Source organism: Cynocephalus volans, chromosome 11, assembly GCF_027409185.1.
Source record: "Cynocephalus volans isolate mCynVol1 chromosome 11, mCynVol1.pri, whole genome shotgun sequence".
Lineage (NCBI taxonomy): Eukaryota > Metazoa > Chordata > Mammalia > Dermoptera > Cynocephalidae > Cynocephalus > Cynocephalus volans.
Genome location: NC_084470.1, coordinates 96493946 through 96521301, shown reverse-complemented (window position 1 = coordinate 96521301; position 27356 = coordinate 96493946). Strand labels below are relative to the sequence as shown.

Genomic DNA, 27356 nt, shown 5'->3' with positions numbered 1-27356 from the left:
TGAGATATTTCTGGAGCACCCTGAAGTCCACCAATTTCAATTTGCTTTATTAGTAATAGTACTTTCTCTGACTTCCAGTTAAATATGGAAAATATTCACAAGCATGAGTAAAGGAACAATAACAAAAAGTGCAAACCCACAAGAATAAAAACAAGAGTCACGGAGATGACAGTGGATCACAGATGCTGACAAACATTTGGAAGACAGAAAGCAAATGGTGAAGTGGAAACTAACAGCGGAATGAACAAAGCTGAACCACAAATGACACAGAGGGGATGCTAATGAGCAGCAAACTAATTCCCACCTCAGAATCTTCATTCCCACAGAAAGCTGAGCTGAGAAGTAGACTGAAAACCAGGGGACTGGCTGAATGTAGTGCAGCCAGGCAACTCATCACCAGCACCACTACCTCTCATTCCACTGCAGAAACAGAACATTCAGCCTGTGGATGAGTCAAACCAAAGAGGCCCCAGAACCAGAGGCATAAAATACACCTTTAGAGCGAAGAAGGGAGCCCCCATTCTTCAGTTTTCAAAGAGGCAGTTAAGTGAAATGATGAGGTTCGTCCTGATAAACCCATCATAAGTTGAAAATACTGTTAACTCGAAAAATGCATTTATACACCTAACCTACCAAATATCATAGCTTTGCCTAGCCTATCTTAAATGTGCTCGGAACACATATATTAGCCTACAGTTGGGCAAAATCATCTAATACAAAGGCTATTTTATAGCAAAGTGTTCACTATCTCATATAATTTATTGAATACTGTACTGAAAGTGAAAAAGAGATGGTTCTATGGTACTAGAAGTATGGTTTCTACTGAATGTGCATCACTGTTGCACCATCATAAAGTCAAAACCAAGAGTCAAATCATCATAAAGTCAGGGACTGTCTGTATAGAAAGGTAAAGCTCCAACACTGCACACACCCCCACACCCTCTGCCATAGCTTTACAACAGGACAAAAAAGACTGGCGCTGGAAACAAGGCATGTAGCCTTCAGACAGGAAGTCTCACAGCAACTATGTAAGAAGTAGAAGGAAACTAAAAAGAGTAAAAAACTGAAATTAACACCCTCAGAAAAATAAGACAAGCTATTGCATCCACGAGACAAGAAAAAGTTGTTACAAAAAATGAAAAGAGAAAAAGAATTCCTGAAATTAAAAAAAAACATGAAAAATAAAAATAAAGTTAAAGAAATAATAACAGCCAGAGCTGAGAGCTTACTATTTGCCACAACATATTATTTACTATGTGTCACTTACATGCATTAGGTCATTTAATTATCACAATAATACTCTAGAATCTAAAGTACAATAATTAACATTATTTGACAGCTGGAGAAACTAGCACAGAGAGGTTAAGTAACATGTGCAAGGTCTAGTAAGTACTAAAGACAGATTCTAAATCAGGAAATTTCCGTCAAAGTAGAATAAGCAGACAGATGGAAATAGGAGTGAAAAGGTGAGGTGAGGAAATGAAAGAATTAGTTCAAGAGTTTCAGCATCCAATTAAGAGTCCTGAAAAGAGACTAGAAAAAATTGAGGGAAGAAATTATCAGAGAACTAGTATAAAACAATTTCCCAATTTCCTAGAACTGGGGGATGAGTTTCCAGACTGAAAGGAGCCTCTCAGTACCCAGTATCACGTATGAAAAAATATATACACTAAGGAATATTGTGAATTTCAGAACAGGGATAAAGAAAATATCCTGACAACCAGAGGGAGGGTGGAAGGGGGAGGGAGAAAGTCACCTTTGAGGATCAAGAATGAGAATAGCATTGACCTCCTCAAAAGCAACACTAGAAGATGGAAGACAATAAAACGATGCCTTCAAAATTCTGAGGTAAAATTATTTTCAACTTAGATTTCCACTCCTAGTCAAACTATCAGTTAAGTATATGGGTGTAAATGAAGACATGTTTAGACAAATAAGATCTAAAAGCAATCACCTCTGACTTCCAGTCAAGATGGCAGAATAGACGGTCCCCAGCATCACTCTCTCCTACAAATCAACCAATTTACAACTAAAAAAAAGCAACAACAGCCAAGCTGGGGCTCCTAGAGCTCAGGGGAAGACAAGGAGAGACCTATGAGTGCATGAAGGTGGGAGAAGCCATGATGAGGGAAAGAAAAAACTGCTCCAACCATTTCGAACCCCTGGTGCTTCCAGGCTGGAGCTGCTGAGCACACGGAGCAGGAGCCAGCAAAAGCCACAGTTGTGCACTTCGGATAGAGTTGCAGGGCAGAAGAGGGCCTTGGTGGCTCCCAGGCCAGCAAGACCACTAATAGGGTTCCCATGGACCCAATAGGAGCAAGGAACCACAACTGAAAAAAAGGAGCCACTCAGAGGCCAGTGAGTCATCGCAAGGGACTAGTGCATGGCCCATCCCATGGGAAGTGTTCGCAGCATGGGCAGTGTGAGAGATGAGCCCACCAGGAGAACACCGGGGCACAGCAAGGATAGCTGATCTGCCCCCCAGTCAGTGCAGGACCACTCAGAGGAGACTGGTCAGGAATATAGAATTGCAGGGGGTGCGGTTTGATGAAAAGACTCTGGCCCAGACCAGAGCTTCTATACAACCCAGGTGCACTGGATTTCATTAGACCTAGAAGTACCTATAAAGTCAACCATTAAAACCTGAGCTGCACAAAAAGCCTTCCCTAGGGAATCAGCAGCAAAGCAGCAATTTAGCTAAACCACACAGCTCAAGTACTGGTCCCCACAGGAAGGTCCCCCATGTTTGAAGTAAGCAAAGGACAACAAATTACTTCCAGAGCAGAGTTTAAGTGGTGGGAACAGCAAATAATCCAACACAGAACTGAAAAAAAAAAAAGCAAAGTACCTGCAACCAGAGACAAAGTTTGATATTGACTAGTAAAGGTCTCATTTCACCAAAGAACACCTATAACACCTGAAGGACTAGAAGTCCCCTGGGCTACCAAGCCAGGAAGTAGGGAGAGCCAGGGGCCTCAGCCATGCCCCCGACATCCACAACCAGTCCCGAAGGGGGGTATGAAGGCTTCAGCCATGCCCTCCTGACACCTGCACCCAGCTCAGCAGCAACCACCAAGCCACTGCAGGAAGTGCCCCAGGCCCTCCTAAGCTGGGGTGGTGGGGGGCCAAGGGCCATGGCCATGCCCCCCCAGCATGCATAGCCAGCTCAGTGACAACTGAGCTGCTGCAGGAAGTGCCCCAAGCCCTCCCAAGCCAGGATGGTGGGGGCCAAGGGCCTCAGCCACACCCCCTGACATGTGTAACCAGCCCAGTGAGAACCACCGAGCCACAGCAAGAAGAGCCCTGGGTTCCTGAGCTGGGGTGGTGAGGGGCAAGGGCTTTTGTCACACCCCCTGACATCTGCACCCAGCCCGGCAATGACCAAGCCACCACTGGAAGCCCCCCAGTCTCTCCTATGGGAATGAGGGGGGTGCCGTGCCACAGGCCTCAATCCCACCCTTTCTCCTTCCTCCTTCTTCCATCCCATTTCCTTCCCCCTTCCCCTCTCTCCTTCCCAGCTGCTCCACAACATCTTAGAATGTAAAAAAAAAAAATCAATAAATTAAAAATGCAATTAAAAAAAAAGCAATCACCTCTGATACACCCTTTCCTAGGAAGCTACTGGAGCATGTTAAACATCAAAAAAATAAATAAATAAATAAAGAAAGAAAGGAAGAAACATGGACTCAAGGAAACAAAGAATCCAAAACAATAGAGAGGTAAAAGATGACAGCTGTGCACAGCAGGCCCAAAAAGCAACCAGGAAGGACTGAAGCAGGTCAGAGGGCTTTAGAAGGAATGTTTTCACAGGAAAAAACGGAAACTGAAAATTCCTCTAGTGTATTTGTAGGAAAAACAGTATTTAGAGAGTTTTACAACTATATAGGAGACACTAGTGAGAGAGGAGGTGCTCAGTCTCCCTGGGATCAGGTTTCAGGCCATTCCCTTTGGGTCTCAAACCACTCTCCTAGGACTCAAGCCCTGTCTCTGAGTTCTGAGTTACAGAGGCTTGCAGCACCTATTTTGGATACCAGCACACAAACGTTGAGACTGCTGGGAGAAAACTTATGTAATCTTGGTGGCTGAACATGTTTAGTAAAAAAGGAGTTTATCCCCCTTAAATGACCTTCCATTGGAGGCACTAAACAGCACCTGGAATATTCTAAGTGTATTCGGTGCAGGTGGTGGAATTTGACTAATGACCAGAGACCAACTGATTATGTGCAAGACTAGGTTACATAATTGGGAACTATCCCCTTAGTTGAATATTCATTAGATAGCATGAATATGTATAGATAGCCAAACTAAAAAAGTGTAATCCAAGAAGGCAAAGCTCTTGCTCACTCTCCTGGAGCCAGTCCATACTTCGCCTTTGAGGTGTGTCGATCTTACTTTTTGTGTTAAACTTGCCTTTAAGCAGGCTGCTGTTCACTCTGGAACCAGTCTACACTTTATCTGTTAAGTATGTATTTCTTACTTCTGTATTAAACTTGCTGTGGCTGCTGCTCAGTCTCTGGAACTAGGCTGCACTTTCTCTGTATTAAACCTGTTTTCATTTTCTACTGTGACTCCTGTGGTGGAGTCAAGAAGCTGGTAGAGGACGGGGTGGGTTGAGACCGGTTACTGGGCCTCCCCATACCCTCTCCTCTGGTATCACTACAAGGTATCTGTGATAGCATCATGATGTAATACTGAACATTGATTTATGCAAAGAGGATATAATTTTATTGGAAGAATGGAGGGAAGAGATGTGGGAATATGCTGAATAAAGTTTTTTCATCCATAGTAATGGTGAGTCAAAAGAAAACATCTAATCAGAAATAAAAGTGGGGGTATTAATACAGATTTTACAGAAACAAAAGGATTATAAGCAAGAACTATAAATAACTGTACACCAACAACTTGGATAACCTAGATAAAATGGACAAATTCCTAGAAACACACAACCCACCAAGACAGAATCATGAAGAAATAGAAAACCTGAATAGAACTATAAGTAGTAAGGAGATTGAACAAGTAATCAAAAGTCTTCCAGAAAAGAAAGACCTGGACCAGATGACTTCACTGGTGAGGTCTACCAAACATTTAGAGAAGAATCCTTCTCAAACTCTTCCAAAAAAAGGGAAGAGAAGGAACACTCCCAAACTCATTCTGTGAGGCCAGCATTGCCCTGGTACCAAAGCCAAAGACACCAGAAGAAAACTAGAGACCAATATCCTTTATGAACATTGATGCAAAAATCTTCAATAAAATACTAGCAAACTGAATTCTGCAGCATAGCAAAAGGAATTTACACAATGACCAAGAGATTTGTCAAAGGAATGCAAGAGTGGTTCAACATATGAAAATCAATCAATGTAATATACCACATTAACAAGATAAAGGTAAAACACCATAATCCCCTCAACTGTTATCAGTTCTTTATAGAAACACCATTTAACAAAATTCAATAGTCTTTCATGATAAAAACACTCAATAAACTAGGAATAGAAGGAAATTACCTCAACATAATAAAGGCCACATATGAAAAACCACAGCTAACATCATTCTCAATGTCAAAAGACTGAAAACTTTTCCTCTAAGAGCAGAAACAAGATACGGATGCCTGCTTTTGCCACTTCTACTCAACATTGTACTGGAAGTCCTAGCCAGAGCAATTAGGCAAGAAAAAGAAATAAAAGGCATCCAGATGGGAAAAGAAGAAGTAAAATTATCTCTCTTCACCTATGACATGATTTTATATGTAGAAAACCCTTAAGATTGCATACACAAAAAAATCCCTGTTAGAACTTAATAAACAAATTCATAAAAGTTGTGGGATACAAAATCAACACTCAAAAAACAGTTGTATTTCTATACGTTAACAATGCACAATCTGCAAAGGAAATTAAGAAAACAATTTCATTCACAATAGCATCAAAAAGAATAAAATACCTAGGAATAAATTTAACCAAGGAAGCAAGTCTCATACACTGAAAATTTCAAAACACTGCTGAAAAAAATTAGATGACATAAATAAATGGAAAGACATTCCACATTCATGAATTGCAAGACTTAATATTGTTAAGCCATCAACAGTACCCAAAGCCAGCTACATATTCAATGTAATTCCTATCGAAATTTCAAGGATTTTTTTGCAGAAATAAAAAAATCCACCATAACTTTCATATAGAATCTCAAGGGACCCTGAACAGCCAAAACAGTCTTGAAAAAAAAAAGAACGAAGGTGGGTGCCTCACACTTTCTGATTTCAAAACTTACTACACAAAGCCATAGTAATCAAAACAATGTAGTAGTGGCATATAGACATACACATAGACCAATGGAACAGAATAGAGAGCCTGAACCCAGAAGACATTATGTGAAATGAAATAAGCCAGTCACAAAAAGATAAATTCTGTGTGATTCTAATTAAAATAGGTATCAGGCTGACCCCTTGGCTCACTCGGCTGAGTGCAGTGCTGGGAGCGCCGAGGCCGCGGGTTCGGATCCTATATAGGGATGGCCGGTGAGCTCACTGGCTGAGTGTGGTGGGGGCGACACCAAGCCAAGGGTTACGATCCCCTTACCGGACACACACACACACACACACACACACACACACACACACACACAAAAATAATTAAAACAGGTATCAAAAGCAGTCGAATTCACAGAAAGTAGAATGGTGGTTGACAGGGACTCGGGGGAGTGGGAAATAGGGATTAGCTGCTAAATGGGTACAGAGTTTCAGTTTTGCAAGGTGAAAAACTTGTGAAGATCTGTTGCACAACAATGTGATTATACTTAACAATACTGAACTGTATACTTAAAAATGTTTAAGATAAGGGCTGGCCAGTTAGCTCAGTTGGTGAGAGCTTGGAATTGTAAAACCAAGGTCAAGGGTTCGGATCGCCATACCAGCCAGTTGCCACAAAACAAACAAACAAAAATGTTTAAGAATGGTAAATTTTACGTTATGTGGTTTTTACCAATATTATAGAAAAATAAAGAATAGAGAGCCCAGAAATAAATCCTTGCATATATATCAAATGATTGTTGACAAGGATGCTAAGACCATTCACTGGGGAGACGACAGTCTTTTCAACAAATGATGCTGGGAAAACTGGATATATGCAAAAAAAGAAAAAGAATAAATAAAGTCATGTTCATACCTTACACAATTTACAAATGAATCGCAGACCTAAACTTAAGAGCCAAAACTATAAAATCATAAGGGAAAAGCTTCATGACATTGGACTTGGCAATAATTTCTTGGATTATGATATCAAAAGTACAGGCAACAAAAGAAAAAAATAGATAAATTGGACTTCATCAAAATTAAAAACTGTTGTTGTATCAAAGGACACTATCAAGAGAACAAAAAGGCAACCCCCAGAATGGGAGAAAATATCTCCAAATCATATATCCGAAAAGAGTTTAATATCCAGAATACATAAAGAAATCCTACAACTCGACAGTAAGAAACCAAACCATCCAATTAAAAAATGGGCAAAGAACTTGAATAGACATTTTTCCAGAGAAGATATACAAATGACCAATAAGCATATGAAAAGCTGCTCAACTTCACTAATCATTAGGGAAATGTAAATCAAAACCACAATGAGATTCCACTTCACATCCATTAAGATGGCTATTATAAAAAAAAAAAAAAAAACAGAAAAAATGTTGCTGAAGATGTGGAGAAACTGGAAACCCTATGAACTGCTGACAGGAAGATAAAATGGTGTAGCCACTGTAGAACACAGTATAGTGGTTTCTCAAAAATTAAGCACAGAATTACCATATGATCTAGCAATTCCACTTCTGGGTAGATACCCAAAAGAACTGAAAGCAGGAACTTGAATAGATACTGGTACACCCACGTTCACAGCAGCATTACTACTCATAGCCAAGAGGTGGAAGCAACCTAGATAGCCATCAATGAACGAACAGATAAACAAAATGTGGTATATACTTACAATGGAATATTATTCAGTCTTAAAAAGGAAATTCTGACACATGCTACAATACACACAAACCTTGAGGACATAAGGTTAAGTGCAATAAGTCTGTGACAAAATGACAAATATTATGATTCCACTTAGATGAGGTACCTAGAGCAGTCAAATTCAGAGAGAGAGAAGGGTGGTTGCAGGGGCTGGGTAAGAGGGCCACAGGGAGTTAGTGTGTAATATGTACAGAATTTCAGTTTGGGAAGATGAAAAAGTTCTGGAGCTGGATGGTGGTGACGATTGCAGAACAATGTGAATGTACTTAATACTACAGAACTGTACACTTAAAAATGGTTAAAATTGGAAATATATATTTTACCACAATTAAAAAAACCCAAAAAACAAGGGCTGGACAGTTAGCTCAGTTGGTTAGAGTGTGGTGTTGAAAAGACCAAGTCAAGAGTTCAGATCGCGATAACGGCCAGCTGCCAAAAGAATTAAACATTAAATATTTAAAAATTAAAAAAAAAAAACCCTCACTCCTAAAAAAGTCAGCGTCTAAACCTGATAAATCAAGAAATAGCAGGGTAAGGATATTTTTAGAGGCACCAAAAACTGAATTTAGAGAGGTAGATTTGGGGATAAAAAAAGGGCGGAGGTGGCTCAGGAGCCTGCTGTTTTCTGTTTCAAGCCTAACACAGTATTGGCCAACTTTAAATCTACATATATGCACTACTTTGACAAGAAAATGAAAACTTAAATGCCCAGTTCATAAGAGACCAGAATTAATCACATTTAATCATACTGAACTAGGCATTCCAGGACAATGAAGACCTGAAACCTGAGCAATAACTTTGCTTTCTCCCTCATAGGGATGTGGCCTTGCCAATACTGTGCTTTGTTCAAGAACTGGGAGAGCCCTATGTTTTTAAACATTCCCATACATGGAAGCATTAATGTAAGTTTTCTGCAATGATGATGTAAGCTCTGATGATAAAAAGAGTAATAAGGTCATAAGACTTTGGCTATCTTCTCAGATGTGGCAGGACCTTCCTGCTCAGAGCATCTGATGGCTGAGAGCCCCGTAGAGAGCTCAAGGATCAGGGAAAAAGTCTTGCCAAGATCTGAGGCCACCTCACTTCTGTATAAACATACATGCAAACTTATAGTTTAAGTGTATGAGTGGTCTCTTTCTGCCAATCAAAATGCTCTAGCAAGTTAACTCCTAAATTTCTCCTGACTCAAAACATCTTTATCTGAGTTCAAAAAGTATCTTTATTTAGATAATGATGAAGAAACACACAGTATGTATATTTGTATGTATATGTCTGCCTTAAACTTCCAGTTACAGAGGGAAATTTTAAATGCTTAAAAAATACTAAAGCCCATTTAGAAAAATTAATTTCTTTCATATATGAAAAGCAAAATCAATACTACTGTTAGATATGACTTAAGCTCTCAGTGCTTCAGTTACCAATTCTTATCTGTCGACTATTTAAAAAAACTAACCATAGGGCCAGCCCGTGGCTCACTTGGGAGAGTGTGGTGCTGACAACACCAAGTCAAGGGTTAAGATCCCTTTACCGGTCATCTTAAAAAAATAAAAATAAAAACAAAAAACTAATCATATTGTTTTTTCCAATCAACTTTTATAGTCATTTCAGAGTTGATGAACATTTGGGTTACATTCCCACCAGCAACCTATGAGTTTTCCAATATCTCCACATCCTCACCAAAGCTTATCATCTGATTTTTAAATTCTAGCTATTCTAGTGGATGTGAAATGGTATCTCATTGTGGTTTTGAGTGAAAATTGATTATATAAAGAATAGGAAAACAACAGAGAAAATCAATGAAACCAAAAAGCTGGTACTCTGAAAAGATTAACAAACTGACAAAACTTTATTAGACTGACCAAGGAAAAAAGCAGGCTCAATTTACTAAAATCACAAATGAAAAAGGAGAAATTACTATTGACCTTACAGAAATAAAAAGGATTATAAAGGAATACTGTAAACAATTATACTCCAAATTAGATAACAGAGGAAATGAACAAATTCTCAAAGACAAACTACTGAAACTGAGGAAATAGAGGAAATAGACAATAAGAACAGACCTACAACAAGAAAAGAGACTGAATGAGTAACCAAAAAACTACCTGCAAAGAAAAGCCCAGGCTCATATGGCTTCTCTGCTGAATTCTACCAGGCTTTTCAAGAAAAGTTAATACCAATTCTTTATAAACAATTCCAAAAAACAGAGAGGTCCTATAGCTTGCAAGTTAGCAGGGCCAGGATTTAAATCCAGGCAATCTGGCTTCAGAGTCTACACTCTTGACCACTATGTTAAACTGCCTCTATGAATAACTGAATAAATCTGAGCACATTTTGTATCACCCAACTTTTGCAGTTTACACTGGTATTTGTGGTCTATCTGGTCTATAAAAAGATTTAGGGACTTTAGAGAAAATCATTTACTTAATAGACAATGTTGCTGTATCCCATTCATGGAGCAAAAGCATAGCACCGACAAAAGCCCTATCCATTATTATTTCATTAAATTCCCACAATCCTATTAGATAGAGAGGTACTACTAATACTCCCATTTTCCAGACAAGAAAAGTGAGGAACAAGGAGATCATCTAGATAGCAAATGACAGGGCATGAATTCAGGCTCCAGTCTATCTGATCTCATGGCCCACAATCGCACTCTATACAGCCCCTTTCTACCAAGATTCTGTCCTTTCCTATTCACCCCTCTAATGTGGCCCATCTCATATTTAACCCCTTAGACAGAGTGCTCTTGGAGAAAAGTCCTGTCCTATTATCTACCAACATACCCTTCCTGACTTATGAGAAGGGTGGGGTATGTTCCTTCATAGTCTTCTCACTGAATAAATAACTATCCCAAACTGATTGTTAATAACCCTTCAAATTGGGAATTTAATTCCCAATCTGTTACACTGCTTAGCATTGAAATGATGAATTGTAGGCTCTCTTACTTGTTTAGCCAAGCTAATATTATACACAGTTACTATACGCAGTTTAAAGTTATTAAGCTCAAAATTTCAGAGAATACACAGATATACTTTTCCATTAAAATAACAGCAAAGAAATCTAGGGAATACTTGAACTGGAAAACTGCTTTGCACTCAAAATTGAAAATGCCTTCTATTATTGAGTTTCCTAAAAATGCAATATTTGCCATGGGAAACAACAGTTGCACTGAGTTAATACATGAAATTCCATTGCCTGAAAAAAATAAGCCGAGTGGCAAAAAATTTTAGCCACCAATTTTTAAAAATGCTACACAGAACTTACACTAAACTAAATTAACCTTTTCCCCTAAAGAATTAAAGATGGCCTTAGGGCAATGATCCATATAATGGTCCTCAACTGGAAATCGTAGTAAATTCAAAATAACACTAAATATTTGAAAAACCAACAATTATTATCAAGGTAGTTATTCCTATCACAAACTAAAGCAACAAATAAATGCAAGCATTTTAACCCCAATACTTTCATAGCTCTGATAGCCCTTTCAAAAATATAATATACTAAATTTGTAAAAGCTGTCTTCTTTCATCTTTAGTTAATACTAATCATTATTTGTGGAGGGGGTGTGGTAACTAGTTATACTGTTGCCTTAAAGTAAATGGGTGATCTAAAACTGGAAAAATCCACTCATTTTTATTAAACTGGCACATAAGTAATTAGCTTTTATTTAAAAAAAATAAAATCCTTTCTTTGCATGTCCACTCTTTGGTAAATCTGTGTTTTCCCTCTAGAAATATGAGCATTGATTCAAAAATGCAAATGTTAACCCTTCTAATGGCTCCTGGTTGCAAATGACCCATGGTTAATTGGAGGAGCTTTGGAAGAATTGAACAGGCCTGGGTCAGAATTTCAGTTCTGCTACAGTGTGCCTTGGGCCAAATAACATTCTTCGAGCCTTGGTTCCCTCACTTATAAAACAGGAATAATGACTGTAACAACCCCAAAAGGTTACTGTGAAGATAGGGCATAGGGCCTGGTACAGAGTGAATGCTCTAAGTATGTGATTAGTGATGACTGACTGTTTTTCAAGACCTGGTCCAGACTACCTCCTTTAACACTTCAAGTTGCCTGCACATACCAAGCTATTTAATGCTTCTGTCCCTTTACATAGGTTTCTGACTTAGGATGTCCTTCCCAGCACCCGCCACAAAGTTTCCCACTCCACTTACCTGGGTCTGTCTGACAAATGCTTACTTGTCATCCAAGACCCACTTCCAGGATCAACTCCCTCACATGGGGTTATACTTAACCTGTTTTATAATTACTCTTTAACTAGGCCTTGAGATCACTAAAGGAAGGACCCATGGCTTATTTACCCATGTTTCTCAGCACTTAGGACAATCCCCAGTACATGGTGGATGGTCAATGACTGCTGAATGCACAGAACCAGGCCTTCCACTACTCCATAGTGTTAACAAAGTATCAAGTGTGTGAGAAACTAAGACCTGGAGTTAAAACTATACCCACGGTTTAATAAGAATCAGATTCTATTTTTGGTTCAGGGTAAAATTTCAAGTCACCTTACTGTATGCAGTCAGGACACCCTACTCATGCAGAGAAATGCTACAAATAAATGTTCTTGTCATTTTTATTTTTTCTTCCATGGCAGCATCCTGCTTTGGATTTGGATCACAAGCTGACTTCCTGGGACTGTTCTGAAACAACAAACCACATGATTTTTCTTTTCTTTCAAAAGCAAGGGTGCCAGCTATTGTGCTAGCCCCTGTCACTCACCTCAGCCACCTGCTGGGTCCCCACTCTGTGCTGAACCAGCCCCTCCATATTTGTAGCCATGGTGAAGCAAGATCATTAGAGAACCTGTTTGGAAAGACGCAGCAACTTCTATCAGGTGGGGAGAAACCAGGCTACTTGAAAAATATTAGTAATCAAAATTCATCTTTGATACTGTCTTACGTGGATTTCACCCTCTACAGAAGATAGAGCTAGTTAGGCTAAGCATATCTGGATATGCTGCACCAGCTTCTTCAATTATAGGTACCAAAATTAATTAGAGGAAACATTTCAACTTGAAAACAATACTTCTCCTGGTAAATATAGACAAAGATGAATTTGGAACTTTTATTATCAGGTCTCCTGGGTTGTAACAGCTTGGTTTACCTTTCAGGGAAGTGGGAGTCACACCTTCTCAGATAGCTCCCTGTCACAGTATGCTGAATAAGAAGGTGGTTATCTGAGAAAGGTGTGAGATCAACTTTGGATAGTGCATTAGATTGCTATCATCAACTATACTTCTGTTACTACTGGCAATGTGAGAAGCAAAACCCTGCTCAGGTGCTAACATACCTCACTCATGGGTGGAAAGGCAAACACTAATCACTTAAGAAGGAGACTGCATTACTAACGTGTGCTAATAAGAACATGACACCTATAAATTAATTAATATATATATTTTAAGTCCTCATTAAATTAGAAAACTAGATAATCCAACTTTCTACTAACAGAAAAAATAGATGTGTAGCCATCATTTGTAAAAATTGAGGAAGATCATCCAAAGACCGAAAAGTGTGCTAGTCTCCTGGGTCAAAACCACTTGAGTACAAGCACTGCAGATGAAAAAGACCTCTAGTCTCTTTTGGTCACAAGACAGCTTCCCTGGATATCCCTAAACCCTTTCCAATAACTGTGCCCCAAAGAATTCAAGATAAAGAGAGTCCACTTTGAACCTAATTCCTGGATAATTCATTACTGACTGCACAGATCCCATGGTTAACAGGAGAACAAAGCTCTGGTATTAATTTACTTCCAGGATTTACGTACAAAAGCTATGCAGTATTACTGACTGCACAATATACACAAATGCACACACAGTTCATTTGCTTGCCCTTCCTCAATCGCAACTGGACTATTTTGCAGTGCAATTTAAAAAAAACTTTCTTGTAGTTTCTACCTAAGGTATTATAAGCACTGATCCCTATGAAGCTCTTTAACTCCCAGGTAACATTCTATATCATTCTATCTACTATTAGACAGCCGCTTCTATTATAATTCTCCTTCAAATTATTTATTGCCAAAATGGTAAGAAAGAGATATGGGAGTGTGAAATTGTGACTGACAAATAAAAGACCTGGCTCCTGCCTTCAAACAGTTATAATCTTGTAAGAGCAGGTACCACACCAACTGCTACAATGACACCAGGCCACCAGTACCCGTTGTCCACATTCACCTAATATGAGTAGTTCTGGAACTGTGGAGGTAATGTTTTGGTTATTCTTTTAAGGAGTAGTCAAAATTTTTAACTTTTACTGTTTTTAGAAGAAAAACCACAGAGAAACACTTTGGTCTCTCTCTCTCTTTTTTTTTTTTGCTACAGTTTGGTTGCAGTTAATACAGATGTAGGAAAAAAAGCATCACTTCAAATGTACCAGAAAAGTCAAGCAACTGTTGTTAAAAACACAAGTTCTGCATGTGAAGTCTAGAGTTCTAATCTTCTCCTCAAAACAAAAAATAAGGGCCGAGCCCGTGGTGCACTCGGGAGAGTGCAGCGCTGGGAGCGCAGCGACGCTCCCACCACGGGTTCGGATCCTATATAGGAATGGCCGGTGCGCTCACTGGCTGAGTGCTGGTCACGAAAAAGACAAAAAAAAAAGAACTCTGTAAGATATCAAATGGATAGCCAGTAGGTATTATATATTAAGAACTAAAACTAAAAATGCAACTGCAACCAATAACTGTATCACTTTTAGATGTTATCAGCATTTTTGCTGCTGCCGTTAACTACTTCAATGCAAGAAATATGTGAATTTGAATATCACAAAAATACTGTTAAGGAAAAATTATTGAATAGTATAGAAGTAACAGAGTACTAGAAAGGCATATCTTTCTGCTGGGTTTCCCTAAAAGAGGTGGCTTGATCCTTAAAGTTTTGAGTTGAAGTGAATTTTATAGATGACCACCTAATTTTATGGAGGCTTAGTAACTCAGAAAACTTTCTGTAATGACTCACTTTAATGCTAAATTTGCAGGACCAATCAACTTCAGACAAAATTACCCTGGAACCCCAAGCCCTAATGACCAGTGACTATACATACTTGGTTACAGAGAAGTAGTAGTAAACCTGTTTAGCTTAGAAAAAGTTAAGCATTCTGGATACTAATTCTTTGTTGATTATATACATTATAAATATTTTCTCCCACTTTGTGGCTCATTTGTTTATTTTTTTTATGATGTCTTTTCATGAACAGAAGTTCTTAAGTTTAATAAAGCTGTAATTATCAATATTTTCTTTCACAGTTTGTACTTTTATGTTTTACTTATGAAAACCCTGTCCTACCCAAAGACTGTAATTTTATATTTTTTCTTATAAATGTTTAAGAGTTTGAACCTCATATTTAAGTCCTCAATTCATCTGCAAATTGATTATTGAATCTGATGAGAAATAAGGATTCAACTTACTTTTTTCTCAAGTGGATAATCAATTTTCCAGCACCATTTATTGAATAGCCTATCCTTTCCCCCAATGATCTGCAATGCCATCTCTGCCATATGTCAGGTTTCCCTGCATGTGTGGATATAATTCTAGGTTCTCTATCCTATTCCACCACCATTTTATTTATCTTGCTGTCTGCCATCACCATTATCGTATTATTGCAGCTTTATAATAAGTCTTCCTCTCTGTCAGGACAAGTGCCCCCCCATCTTGTTCTTCTACACCAACTTCCCAGGCCATCTCAAAGGCCTTTCTTTATACACCTGAATTGAGTAGCAACCTTTCTTTATACACTTGAATTCTTACAATTCTTGATCTCACTGTTGGTTTTCTGCCTCCAAAGGAGCTTCAGGCATCGTCAACAGCAGCTTTGGAAGCTGCTTAAAAATGAACAAGGAAGAATGTGCACCTTCTGGAAAAACAAGCAGAGACAAAGAGTGAGAATAAGAATGAGAGAGAAATTGAAGGAAAAACTAAGTAAAAAGCAAGTGCTTTCAATAAAGATTTATATCCAGTCAGAGCACACAAGTGAGAGGTAGTTTCAAAAAAATATTTTCTACTTCATTATTTTTGAAAATATGTTAAATCACAATCCATATCCTATCCTCATATATAAATAAGGAAGACAGAGCCTTCTTTTTTCAGGATATCACAATGTGAGAAGTAAGCAAAACAAAATTCTCACGTGCTATTGAGGGGGGTGTGGGGAGGAAGCATTTAACTCAAATGTGCCCAGAAAAAAAAATAATATCAGCAGATAACATTCTCACCTGAGAGCTTCTTTTACTGCTAATGCAGCCATAGGTGGTACTAGAGACAGAAAGATCACGTAGGGTGAAGGAAAGTCAGAGATTTTTTGGAAAGGGTATCAGGCATCAATTAGAGGGTGTCCCCCTAGAAGACGCTCTAAGGAACAGTGGGTTGTGTCTATATGTAGTCTGAAAAAACATATTCACTAGCACAATAAAATTTTGTAATTGAAATCTGGGGAAAAAAGAAAAAACTATTGTTTCGATACTACAAACTACAAAAGTAAAGCTTTTAAAAACAACCTTCTAGGCTGGTGGAGCCAAGCATGGTAATACTGGCAGTAATTAACACCTACTAAGTGGTTACTATACACCAGGCACTGTATTAGTAAGCACTGTGGACAGAACACTAATCTAGCTCTTGGTACAGAAACCTAGTGTTAAAGGCTAGTACTTGACCCATTCAGCTCCCTAACCTTCAAAGATTGACCCTCAACAAAATGTTTACAAAAAAGAACCTAATTAGTTGGCAAAAGAGCTATAAGACAGATTATCTTTTTTTTTTTTTTAAAGATGACTGGTAAGGGGATCTTAACCCTTGACTTGGTGTTGTCAGCACCAGGCTCTCCCAAGTGAGCTAACTGGCCATCCCTAGATAGGGACCCGAACCCATGGCCTCGGTGTTATCAGCACCACACTCTCCCAAGTGAGCCATGGGCCGGCCCAAGACAGAGTATCTTCAGTAAAAAAAAAAATTGCTACTGAACATCTTCCTCTGGTGATTTTAAACTAATCAAGTCAACCAACTTGACCAATCCTAATTAAGTAACTGCTATGAACTAGGCAATGAACTGACTGCTGAGAATTAATAACAATAAGAAGAGGAAGAGTAGAAGAAACAGTACTTGTCCTTGATGAACAAGAAGGAAACCAATAATATCTATGCAATGTAAATGCTGCAATGACCGGCCCAAGATAAATCATCTCCCTCTGCTTCTGGGAGCCAATGAAAACTTTATAGGAGAGGAGACATTCGAATTAGGTCTTGAAAAAGAGTGAAAATTTAGCAAGCAAAGAAAGGGGGGATGGGGAGAAAGTTCTAAACAGAGAGGATAGCTCATACAAAATTGGCAGGTATGATGAAGAATGGCATATCTGAGGAACAGCGGGCAATCTGGTGTGAACTGTTGGATAGGTCAGGGGAGGAGAGAGGCTGACACTGTAGACAATAGAGAGCTATCAGTAGTTTGGCAGAGGAATGATGTGATCATACCTGAATATTAAAAAAAAAAATCATTTGGGCAGTGGTGTGGAAATGAGAGCAAAGGGAGAGACTGTAGATGGGAGGCCAGTTAGGAAGTGGTAGCAATAGTCAAATCTAGACTGAAGATAGATTCTTAAACTTCACTGGAACTAGTGAGTTTTTCCTGGATAGCACACAAGTGACAACAGGGCACAGTTGTCGTGAGTATATAAAAACTGTAATACAGATCACAGAATAATGGAAGTAAATCATGACTACTTGGCCCTATGTAGGTTTTATAAATAAATTCTTTCAAAACCAGGTGGATCAATATCACGCCTTTAACAACAAAGCAGAGAACACAACAGTAACTTTGAGTCAACTCTTCCAGGCTCACAAAAAGTGATAGATGACTAAACCCTGCAACCAGGGTTTCTTTAGTCAAGTAGGGCTACAGACCTCACAGCAGCGAAAGCTGGGTTCTGACTGCAAACACCTGCATCTCCAGTCAGTCTCCAGGACATCCCAGCTCTGCACAGGCAGAGGCAGGAGCTGGTGGCTCAAATAACAATAAACAAGTCCTGGGACAAGGAAACTCTTTCTTCATTGACAGGAACGGATGAGCCTGCCTTTCCCTCAACAATCAACCGATTTAAATCATCCATATTTATGTATTACATGGCCCATAATTATATAACATTCAAAGTACCTAGTGTTTTGATATTTTCTTATCTAAGCAAGTATATTTGGTTCTGAGGCTTAGGCACTAAGTTGATCTCTCTGATACTAACCATATGAGATTTTTGTGAAGATTAGATCTTGAATATGTATGTGCTGTGCCCAGCACATAGGAGACATGCCATACATGGTAGCTACTATTGGAAGAAGACGATGATGTCACTTTCACTTTCTCAAAGAAATTTGAAAGCAGTAACTTAAACTGTAAAAATGTGTATTATGATTAGGAATAGGTCTCTCATTTTAACATAAGATCCACATGAAATTAACTATACATCTACCTATGTATTATACACATACAGCATTTGTAATTCACTCTATTAAACCGTATAACTGGGAAAAATGAAAGGGCTGAATGAGGATAAAATCTCACAAATAAAAATAAATCAATACTTTATTTGCAAAATACTACTAGGTACAGAACTTGATAGCTACAAGGTATTCAGTATAAATTTAATTATGTTGTGATTGTCATAAGTCTTTTTATACTTATGGAAAAATAAAAATTGAAGACAGCCTGAGAGAGAATAAAAAATAAGAAATACATAGCTCAAGATTTGAAATCAGGAAATGAAAATCAAGTGGCAGATTTAATATAATACAAATCTTCATCAACAGAAAAGATGCTCACTGGGATGCCTCTTAGGTCAAGTTCAGGTACACATCCTGTCATCAAACCCTGCCACTATTTAGACTCAAAGATTACTTAGCTTTTGGGTCAAGTGATTTCCTGCCCATTGTACCCTCTGCAGAAAACTTGTTTCTTCCATATTAAAAGTCTGGTCTGTAAGAGGGGCAGCTATGGTGTGTATGTGCCGGGGTTGGAAGGTTAGGTGAGGAGTGAATAGTAGAGGAGAAGTGGCTTTCACCTACATGGAGTTCTTTTGCTATCAGGGCAGTTTTACAGTTTTCTGTGTAGAGACCGCCCCTAAAAAAAAAATCATTGTACACTGTGGATAATATTTCCTCACTTTACCAAGGGCCCAAGGGCAAAGGGGTTGTGGGGGATTGATATTAGTGTGAGCCAGGGGTAGGTGGATGGAAAGAAAGCAGGATAGATTTCCTGGGCACCTACTACGAGTTTTATAGGCTAATCTCTAAAGTACCTTCTGAGTAGCTAGTATTAGCTCTACCAATGCAGATGAAAAAAACTGAGACTCAGAAGTTAATTAACTTGTTTCAAGTCATACAGCTAGTAAGTAATAGAGCTGGGATTCCAACTCAGACATCTCTGACTTTAAAATCCTAATATTCCCTCTAGGGGAAAGTGTGTTCCAGTTCCAAAAGAACTTCATGGTAGTACCTGGATAGAGCAGGGTCAGAAATATCTGCCAACAATACTGACACATAAGTCATATATTTAGAAATTAGTCGTTGTGTAAATCAGTTATTAAATGATCTTAGCTTATTGATGTAAGCAGTTCATTCCCTTAGATAATTAACTGGTCTCCTGTCACTTTTTTTTATTTCTTCCTTGACTTTTTCTGGGAAATTATTTTGAAGGATACTCTGACCTAGAGGGATAACCATGAGTAGTTAGTCCATTTTCACTGCTGTACGGTATTCCAATATATGTCTATGCCACAATTTATTCAGCCATTCTATAGCTAATGAACATTTTGATTGTTTCTCATTTGGAGCTCTTATGACTTGTATTCCTATGAACACTCTTACATATGACCTTTGATGCACTCCTATTTCTTCTTCATTTGAAAAGTTTCCTGTTTGTAAAAAATTGACTATCTTTTACTTCTCCAGCAAAAAATATATTATAAATTAAAATTTTATTCTTTAAAAACCTGTACTGTATTAAATAAGTCAACAAACATATTCAAATTATCAGCCTTTTCAGCTGAGAGCTGACATATACTTCGTGACATCTGCTTTTATCCATGGTAAAGCAATTAAAAGGTGATTTTTCAATAATTCCAAAGTTATTCAGCCTAGTAAAACAGATACATTATTGCAGAAGCACTTGGGAAGGGGGAAGAGAATGTGAGTAGTACAAATGACATTTTTGCAATGTTCTACAATTCATAATCAGATTCATCGTACAATAGATAGCACTGGGACAAGTGCATCATGAATCCTGCTGGCACTGTGTAACTTCTCAAGCGCCTTCCAATCTTGGTTGTGTACCCTTCTCAGTGGAGACCTGCCTGCCACATACAGCAGGAAGTTGATAAGAGTTTTTAATGGGCATGTGCGGGTAGCCACGTAGAAAACTTTTTTCTTCCACCTAGGTTTTATCAATACATGAACAATAAAGGTAAATAAGGTGGCTCCCTGTAAAACCATTAAGCCCCAAGTCTGAGTCTAGTCCCACCAGACTCTCATTTCTCCTCCTAACTCTTCAGTAGCAGTCGCCCCATTTCTGGGTCCCAACACCTTCTCTCCTATCTCTCACTGATCCAAACAGGAGAAAATGATATCATCTTTTACACTTGGAATCTTGGAAAGAAATTCCTCTCTATCTACATGTTAACATTTCCAGGGATTAGAATCTTTGAGGTTATTGTAACTATGGAATAAAAGTTCCACCTCTTATTAAAGAACTTCAGGCCTCTTTTTACAGTGGAGGTACTTTTCATTGCCCCTAAAAATCAAGCTTTGCCCTTGAGGTTGACTTTTATCATTATACATTACCTGGAGTCCACAGGTAAATCAGAAAGGACAGCTAAGGGTATAAGCTAGCTTATTCCCTTCCTGTACTTAATAATTCACCTCCCATTCCTCTACCCCAATATTCCGGGATGCCAGGAGTTGAATCTGCTTTTACTGTCCCCTTAACAAATGCCCTGTGCCAATGGCCTGATCTGGGCTTTCATGCCCTCTACCCACGCCTCATCGTCACTGTGAGTTATGCTAGGTGGGCTGTTGTTCCCAGGTGGACTTGCCTTTTAGTATAGAACTCCTGCTGTTTAAAATTCTCTAACACTCAGGGCACCTAAAGTGAGGGAGGGAAGCATACCTGCTACCTGGGGTAGTAGCAGTAGGTGACAAGGAATATGGGGAAGAAATAGCAGGATGGGAGGGAATGACAGAGAATCTTAGCCTCCAGGGATGTTAGGCTGAAGGCAAAGGAACCTCCAATGAATAAGGAAGAACATATCTTTTACAAAGTGTGATAGGAGCATGAATGTGTCCACTAGGTCAAAGATGATGTCATATATAAAGGAAAAAAGACAGCATTATTTCAGTTCCTCATAATCAGCAATGAAGTAAACAGAGAGAAAATCTGACAGGGGAGTTTTGCATCAGATGTGAGGCTGAACTTGATGAGCTTTAAGACTACTTCCAACTCTCATAATCTAGGATTCCTTCAGATTTCCCCATGTGGTATTATTTATTTATTTATTTTTTAAAAGATGACCAGTACGGGGATCTTAACCCTTGACTTAGTGGTGTCGGCACCACGCTCTCCCAAGTGAGCTAACTGGCCATCCCTATATAGGGATCCGAACCTGTGGCCTTGGTGTTATCAGCACCACACTCTCCCAAGTGAGCCATGGGCCAGCCCTCTATGTGTTATTTAATAGGGTGATATTTGTATCTGCTCTAGGAGACACTTTGGGACTAAAGGAGCATAGGGCACATAGGTCAGAGAACTCAAAGATAAAATCCAAAGGAGGGCTCTCAATACATACTCAGGCATCTAGACACAGGAGGCCAGTGGCTCAGTGCCAAGGTTGAAGGTGGGGCTGCTCCACAGAGGCCCACCTCCTTTGTTCTAAGTCATTTGGACAAGTGGCCCTTACCCTTGGCCCCAATCTCAGTGTTGGCTCCTCCCTCCCCATTTTACAAATGGGAAAGATATAAGCCTCAGAGACGATACCAACTCTAGGTTCTGGCAGGTCTTCTGCCTCCACAGACCAAGCTCTTTCTATCGCACTGCACCGTCACTTGACTCCTTGGAGACAAATGTTAAAAACTTCCCAGCAGTCCTCATAAAGTGAGATGTTACACATAGGGTTTGTCTTCTTTCTATAAAGGCATGATCGTGTAAACAAAACTTCAAGGTCATCATAAATACAACTATTGAAAGCAATAAGTAATTTAATGATGTAAGACAATATACAACCTTTTCATTAAACTATCAGTTCTTTGCTTACCCTGAGTAATTAGTTTAAGGAATCAAGTGTTGAATTGAACAGGCGATACTAAAAACTTCTTGAACAGGATAGAAAAGAAATATCCAAAAATAAAGAATTAAATAAAATCGTGATTGTTGTTTTAAAAATATGAGTCATTTTATTTTAAAAATTTGTATTATATAATACAAACGTTCTATTTACCAGACTTTCCAGTGGAAGATTGACATATACTTCAAAAAACCTGTTTTTAACCTTCATAAAGCAATTAAAAGTTGATTTTCAATAATTTCATTGCATGAGTCAATTTAATAAATATTTAAAACTAATGGCTACAGAGACTTTCAACTACTAATTTCCTGCAAACCCACTAATGGCTTTTTTCCTGCTCTCTGATCCCCTGTGATAGAGAAACAAAAAGTAGAATTTTTGATTTCAAGAAAATCACGTTAGCTTGATGCTTTGTTTCTTCAGTAAATGACAGGATTATATTTCAGGTATTTATTTCTTCACATATGAACTTATTAACCTTCATGTAATTAAACTTGTAATTCAATTAATAATTTCTTGTCTTAAAAAAAAAATCAACATATAAGTGGGAACAAAAAGATTCAATGAGGTCATCTTATCCATATTTATATCTCCAGGCAGTGGCACATCTGTAAGGGACCACTTCCTAAATTCATCCAAATACCATAACAAACATTTTTTGATGGCAGTGCTATTTGAATTGCCAAAGAAGCCCACATAAAAAGGCACCCATTAATCAGCACCAACTTACTTATCAGTGATATCATAAATTATCAAGAATTCATTCACTCAACAAATAGTGCCAGGCACTCTACTAAGTACTGGATACATAACAGTGAGTAAGATTCCTGCTCTCATAAAGATTACAGTATGTTAGGGGCCGCCCGTGGCTCACTTGGGAGAGTGTGGTGCCAATAACACCAAGGCCACAGGTTCGGATCCCTATATAGGGATGGCCGGTTAGCTCACTCAGGAGAGCATGGTGCTGATAACAAGAGTCAACGGTTAAGATCCTCTTACCAGTCATCTTTAAAAAAAAAAAAAAAAAAGCTTACAGTGTGGTAAGGAGGACGGACATTAATCAAACAATCACATAACAGAGTGTGTAATTACAAAGTAAAATAAAGGTTATAAAGAAAAGGAAGACAATATGAAGTAAAAGAATCTCATCTAGACTGGCAGTGAGAATCAGGCAGTGCTTCCCTCAGTAAGTGATGCTTGAGCTAAGATTTGCAGGACTGGGGTAGGAGAAAGGGGGCAGTTATTTGAGAATTTCAGGCTGAAGCAACAACATATGAAAGGGCCTTGGATAGGAGGTAAGCCACACTGTCAATGAAGTTGAAGGTGGGCCAGTGTGTCTGGAACACAGGGAGTTAGGGGTACAGAGATAAGAAAATAATGAAAAGCCTTGGAAAGGTTTTTTAAATAGGGAGCAGAAAAAGGGCCTCTCTACCTTTACAAGTTCTAGTAGACTTGAACAATGTAGTGCCTGTAAAAGAATTTTGTAAATTGTAAATCACCCTATACTTTTATTAGTACTATGTAGTTGCACTACTTTATTTTCTAAATAAACTTTTGGTCTGGATGCCAAGTTACTAGCTGAAAACAGCAGAGTCAAAACTGAAATCCCAGTGTTTTAGCCCCTACACACTACCTAAAAATTTCACTTAACGAGTCCAATGAAGCACAAGACAACTAATGCTTCATAATGACTACAATAACTCCATTTCTTATTATTTACTACATGCCAGGCACTTTTCTAAGTTTGTTATTTACATTAACTCATTTAATCCTCAATTCTAGAAGGTAGGTTCTATTTTTGTCCAGAAGAGGATACTGAGGCTCAAAAAGATTAAGTAACTTACCGAAAATTACACTGCTAGTAAATATTGGAGCTATTATCCACACAATATTTAGCTTCTGCCTAAAACATCTTATGTGTGCATGTATGTGTACATATCTATACCTACATGTAGGAGGAGAGAGAAAGAGAGAAAAGAGGAGAGAGAAAGAAAAGAACAACTTCACGTACACAGAATCATATTCCCATATATTTGAGGATCTGTGTCTTATCTTTATGTTCCTGGCCTAGCACATAGTGCCTGGGGTATTAGTGGGGCTCAGCAAATATTTGATGAATTAAAGATGGATATAAGAGGCTGACAAAGGATTTGAATGTAGACATAAAATGATTTTCTGAAGTTCCCCCTCCCCCCTGAAGTCATATCTTCATCAGCAATTCATTTGATGGCTATATTTTCCTTGACTCTTAACTGAAGATTCGTTCTCCATTACCTTTGCCATATTTCACAGACTCTGGCCTGGAGGGAGATGGGATAATGGAAAGGACAATGAACTAGTTCCAAACACTCCCAGCCACAAGCAGCCTGTTCTCAGTCACATCAACCTGTTCCCTCCCCGGCCTTTTCAAGTGCTGTTCATCTGGAACACTCTTCCTCCCTTGGGCTCCTCAGAGAGACCGTCCGTAACCATCCAATCCAAAGGAGTCCCCTCAGCACACCATCCAGTTCATTTCTTCCATGGAACTGACATTCTGAAATTACTGCTTTACTTAACTGTCTATTCACCCCTACCCCCCAACTCTAGGAGGGCAGGGGCCTTGTCCAGGGCCTAAAACCAAGCACATGTGTATTTAATGAGCAAATGAGAAGAGACTCCCCTCAGAATCGTGTTCTCTTAAGCCCTCAATACCCCTAAGCTTTCCACTTCTCGTGGCTCTACCTCCCATTTTTAACAGTAACACCAATTTTAAATTATTTTAAGTCTCGCAGGTAGCTGGGACTCCATTTTCTGAGTACAGTTCCTCAAACACATGGCAAGAACGCCCGTTCTTCCCATTTCACAGTCTGTAAAACTGAACCCCAGAAGATTTGTCCGTGGCCGTGCCGAAAATGCGGATGAGAGCCCCAAATGGTGTCCCGGTTCCGAAAAGCTTTTTCCACGAGACCGCGCCGTGGATTCAAAACGCCCCGTCCCCTTTATTACCATTGTTCCACAGACCCCATCCCGGACGCATTCGAGGCCCACGTGAGCCGCCCACTTCGCCACCCAGCGCCCTGCCCTTCGCCCCAGTCGCGCCCGAGCGCCCCGCCCCCTGCCCCGCCCCCATGCCGCGCCCCGGCCCCTGCCCCGCCGGGCCCCCCCCCCCCCCGCACCGCACCGCCCTCTCCCGCCCGAGCCAATCAGCACAGGCCTGGGGGGCGGAGCCGCAGGACTCGGCCCTCCGAGCTGGGCACCAATTGGCTAGGCCAGCCATCACTCAAGAGGTCGCGCCCCACACCCGCCTTCCTCCTCTTCCTCCGCCTTCCCCTTCAGAAAAAACGGCGGTTGGGCCGGGGCGGCCGCCAACAGCAGGCGGGAAGCAGAGGGGCGAGGAGCCGGGGAGCGAGAGAAGGAGGGACTGCAGGGAGGAGGAGGAGGGGAGCCCGGCCTAGCCGGAGCCGTCTTTATCAAGAACAAAATGGCGGCGCTGGCGGAGGGCCAACTGTGAGGCGGGGCGCGGCCATTCCCCTCCGCCCCCACCCTCGCGCCGGCCGGGCCGGTCAGGGGGAGCCCGCTTGCTTCGCCCGGCCGCGGGCGGGGAGGGGAGGGGAGCGGCCCGGCCCACTATGCAAAGCGTCCGGCGCCGGCGCCGCCGCCCCGTGGCAAAGGTAAAAGGGTCGGGTTCAGCCGCCGCCGCGACGCCTCCATGTCCGCGCGCAAGGCCCGCCCCCTCCGCCGCCGGCCCGAGCCCGCTCCGACCCCTTTTCCATTTTACCTCAGGCTTTGGCGCCAAAGCGGCCCCGAAGCAGGTCCCGTGTCTGCGGCGGGCGGCCCCCGGCGCGGAGGGCAGAGCGCGGGGAGGCCGGGCTCCGGGCGTCGGCGGCGGGCGGGAGCCCCGGGGCCGTGGGCTCGCGGGGCAGCGGGCGACGGACAAGACACCGAGGCGGAGGCGGGGGCGGGCCCGGGAGCGCCGCCGGGGTCGCGGGGAAGGGGGGGTTTGTTATTGTTTTTGTCAGTGAAAGGTCAGAGTTCGTGACCCCGGTGCCGCCGCCGCCGCCGCCCGCGCGCTGGTAGGAGGAGGGCGAATGTTCTTCTTCCTCTTCCCAGCGCCAGCCTCGCCGCGGCGGTGGGGGGCGGGCGAGCACGCGATTGGCTGAGGCGCGCGCGCGCACCGGAACGCCGCGGCCGGCGTTCGGGCCATCCGGCTGCGGCCCAGCGGCGCGGCGCGGCGGGCAGGCGGGTCCGAGGCAGCCTGAACGGCGCAGCCGCCTGCGGCTGTGGGGCGGGCGGGCGGTCTTGAGAACCGGCGGACGCCGCGCGCCGTTCCTCGGGCGCAGGCCGGCTCCCCGCTCGCGGCGGGCTCCCGCGCTCTCGCCGGGACAGCCTCCATCTCGGCCTCTCGCCCGGCCGAGGCTTCCACGGAGATTGCGAAGTGTTTGTTGATGGAAGGAGCGGCCCTTCCTGGCGCGACGGACTCGCCCCGCCACCCCGCAGGGCGCCCGTAGGTCGGAGTGGGTGCTTCTTGGGTGGGTGTTAGGCTTTCTGTGCTTTCCTCGGTACAGGTAGTTTTTATTCAGGTTTGGAAAGTCCGAGGATGCGCCAGCTACTGGCCATATCACGTCAAGTGTTGAAAGGCTCCAGAGCTTATTATTTACGGTCTCTTAACGAACATACGATCCAAATCTTGTTGCGTAGGTCCGTGCCCTCCCCTCGCGGCGTGGAACAGTAAACAGTGATGCGTGCGTGTACAGCAGCTTTTAGGAACGTTGCTTCAATTATGCAAAAAAAATGGCCTCTCTTGTCTTACGAGTCTTGGTTTATAGGTTTTCCTTATACGAGTCCATTTCTTTCTTTTAAGTTGTGGTTTTGACTTGCCTGGGAAGATGCAGGCACTCACTTATCATAGATGCCCAGAGGTGTTTAGGCTCCATTCTCCTTGATCACGATGTTTTGTAGGACACATTCTGTACTAGCAGATTTTTTTTCCTGCACCTTTCTTGCTTATTAGGAATAAATACTCCAAGATGGATTGGTTAACCATTTTTCTTAAAACGGTAACCATTTG

General features: G+C 41.0%; 1 protein-coding gene across 6 annotated transcripts in view; it reads right to left on the bottom strand.

Annotated features, from left to right (window-relative positions):
• The window catches only part of NR2C2 (nuclear receptor subfamily 2 group C member 2), a 104212-nt gene extending 77819 nt beyond the window's left edge, over window positions 1–26393 (bottom strand). For 4 of the 6 annotated variants that reach the window (XR_010024882.1, XM_063114396.1, XM_063114398.1 and 1 more), the window contains exons 1-2: window positions 26067–26393; window positions 12725–12808 (exon numbers count right to left, since the gene is read on the bottom strand). Coding sequence is in view for 4 of the 6 variants with exons in the window: in XM_063114396.1 (XP_062970466.1) it covers window positions 12725–12784 (60 nt within the window). In the remaining 2 variants the exon portion in view is untranslated. Of the gene's footprint in view, window positions 1–12724; window positions 12809–25294; window positions 25316–26066 lie in introns of those variants that run through there. The other 2 variants (XM_063114397.1, XM_063114395.1) reach the window with 2 other exon arrangements.
• Between the last annotated feature and the right edge of the window lie 963 nt (window positions 26394–27356).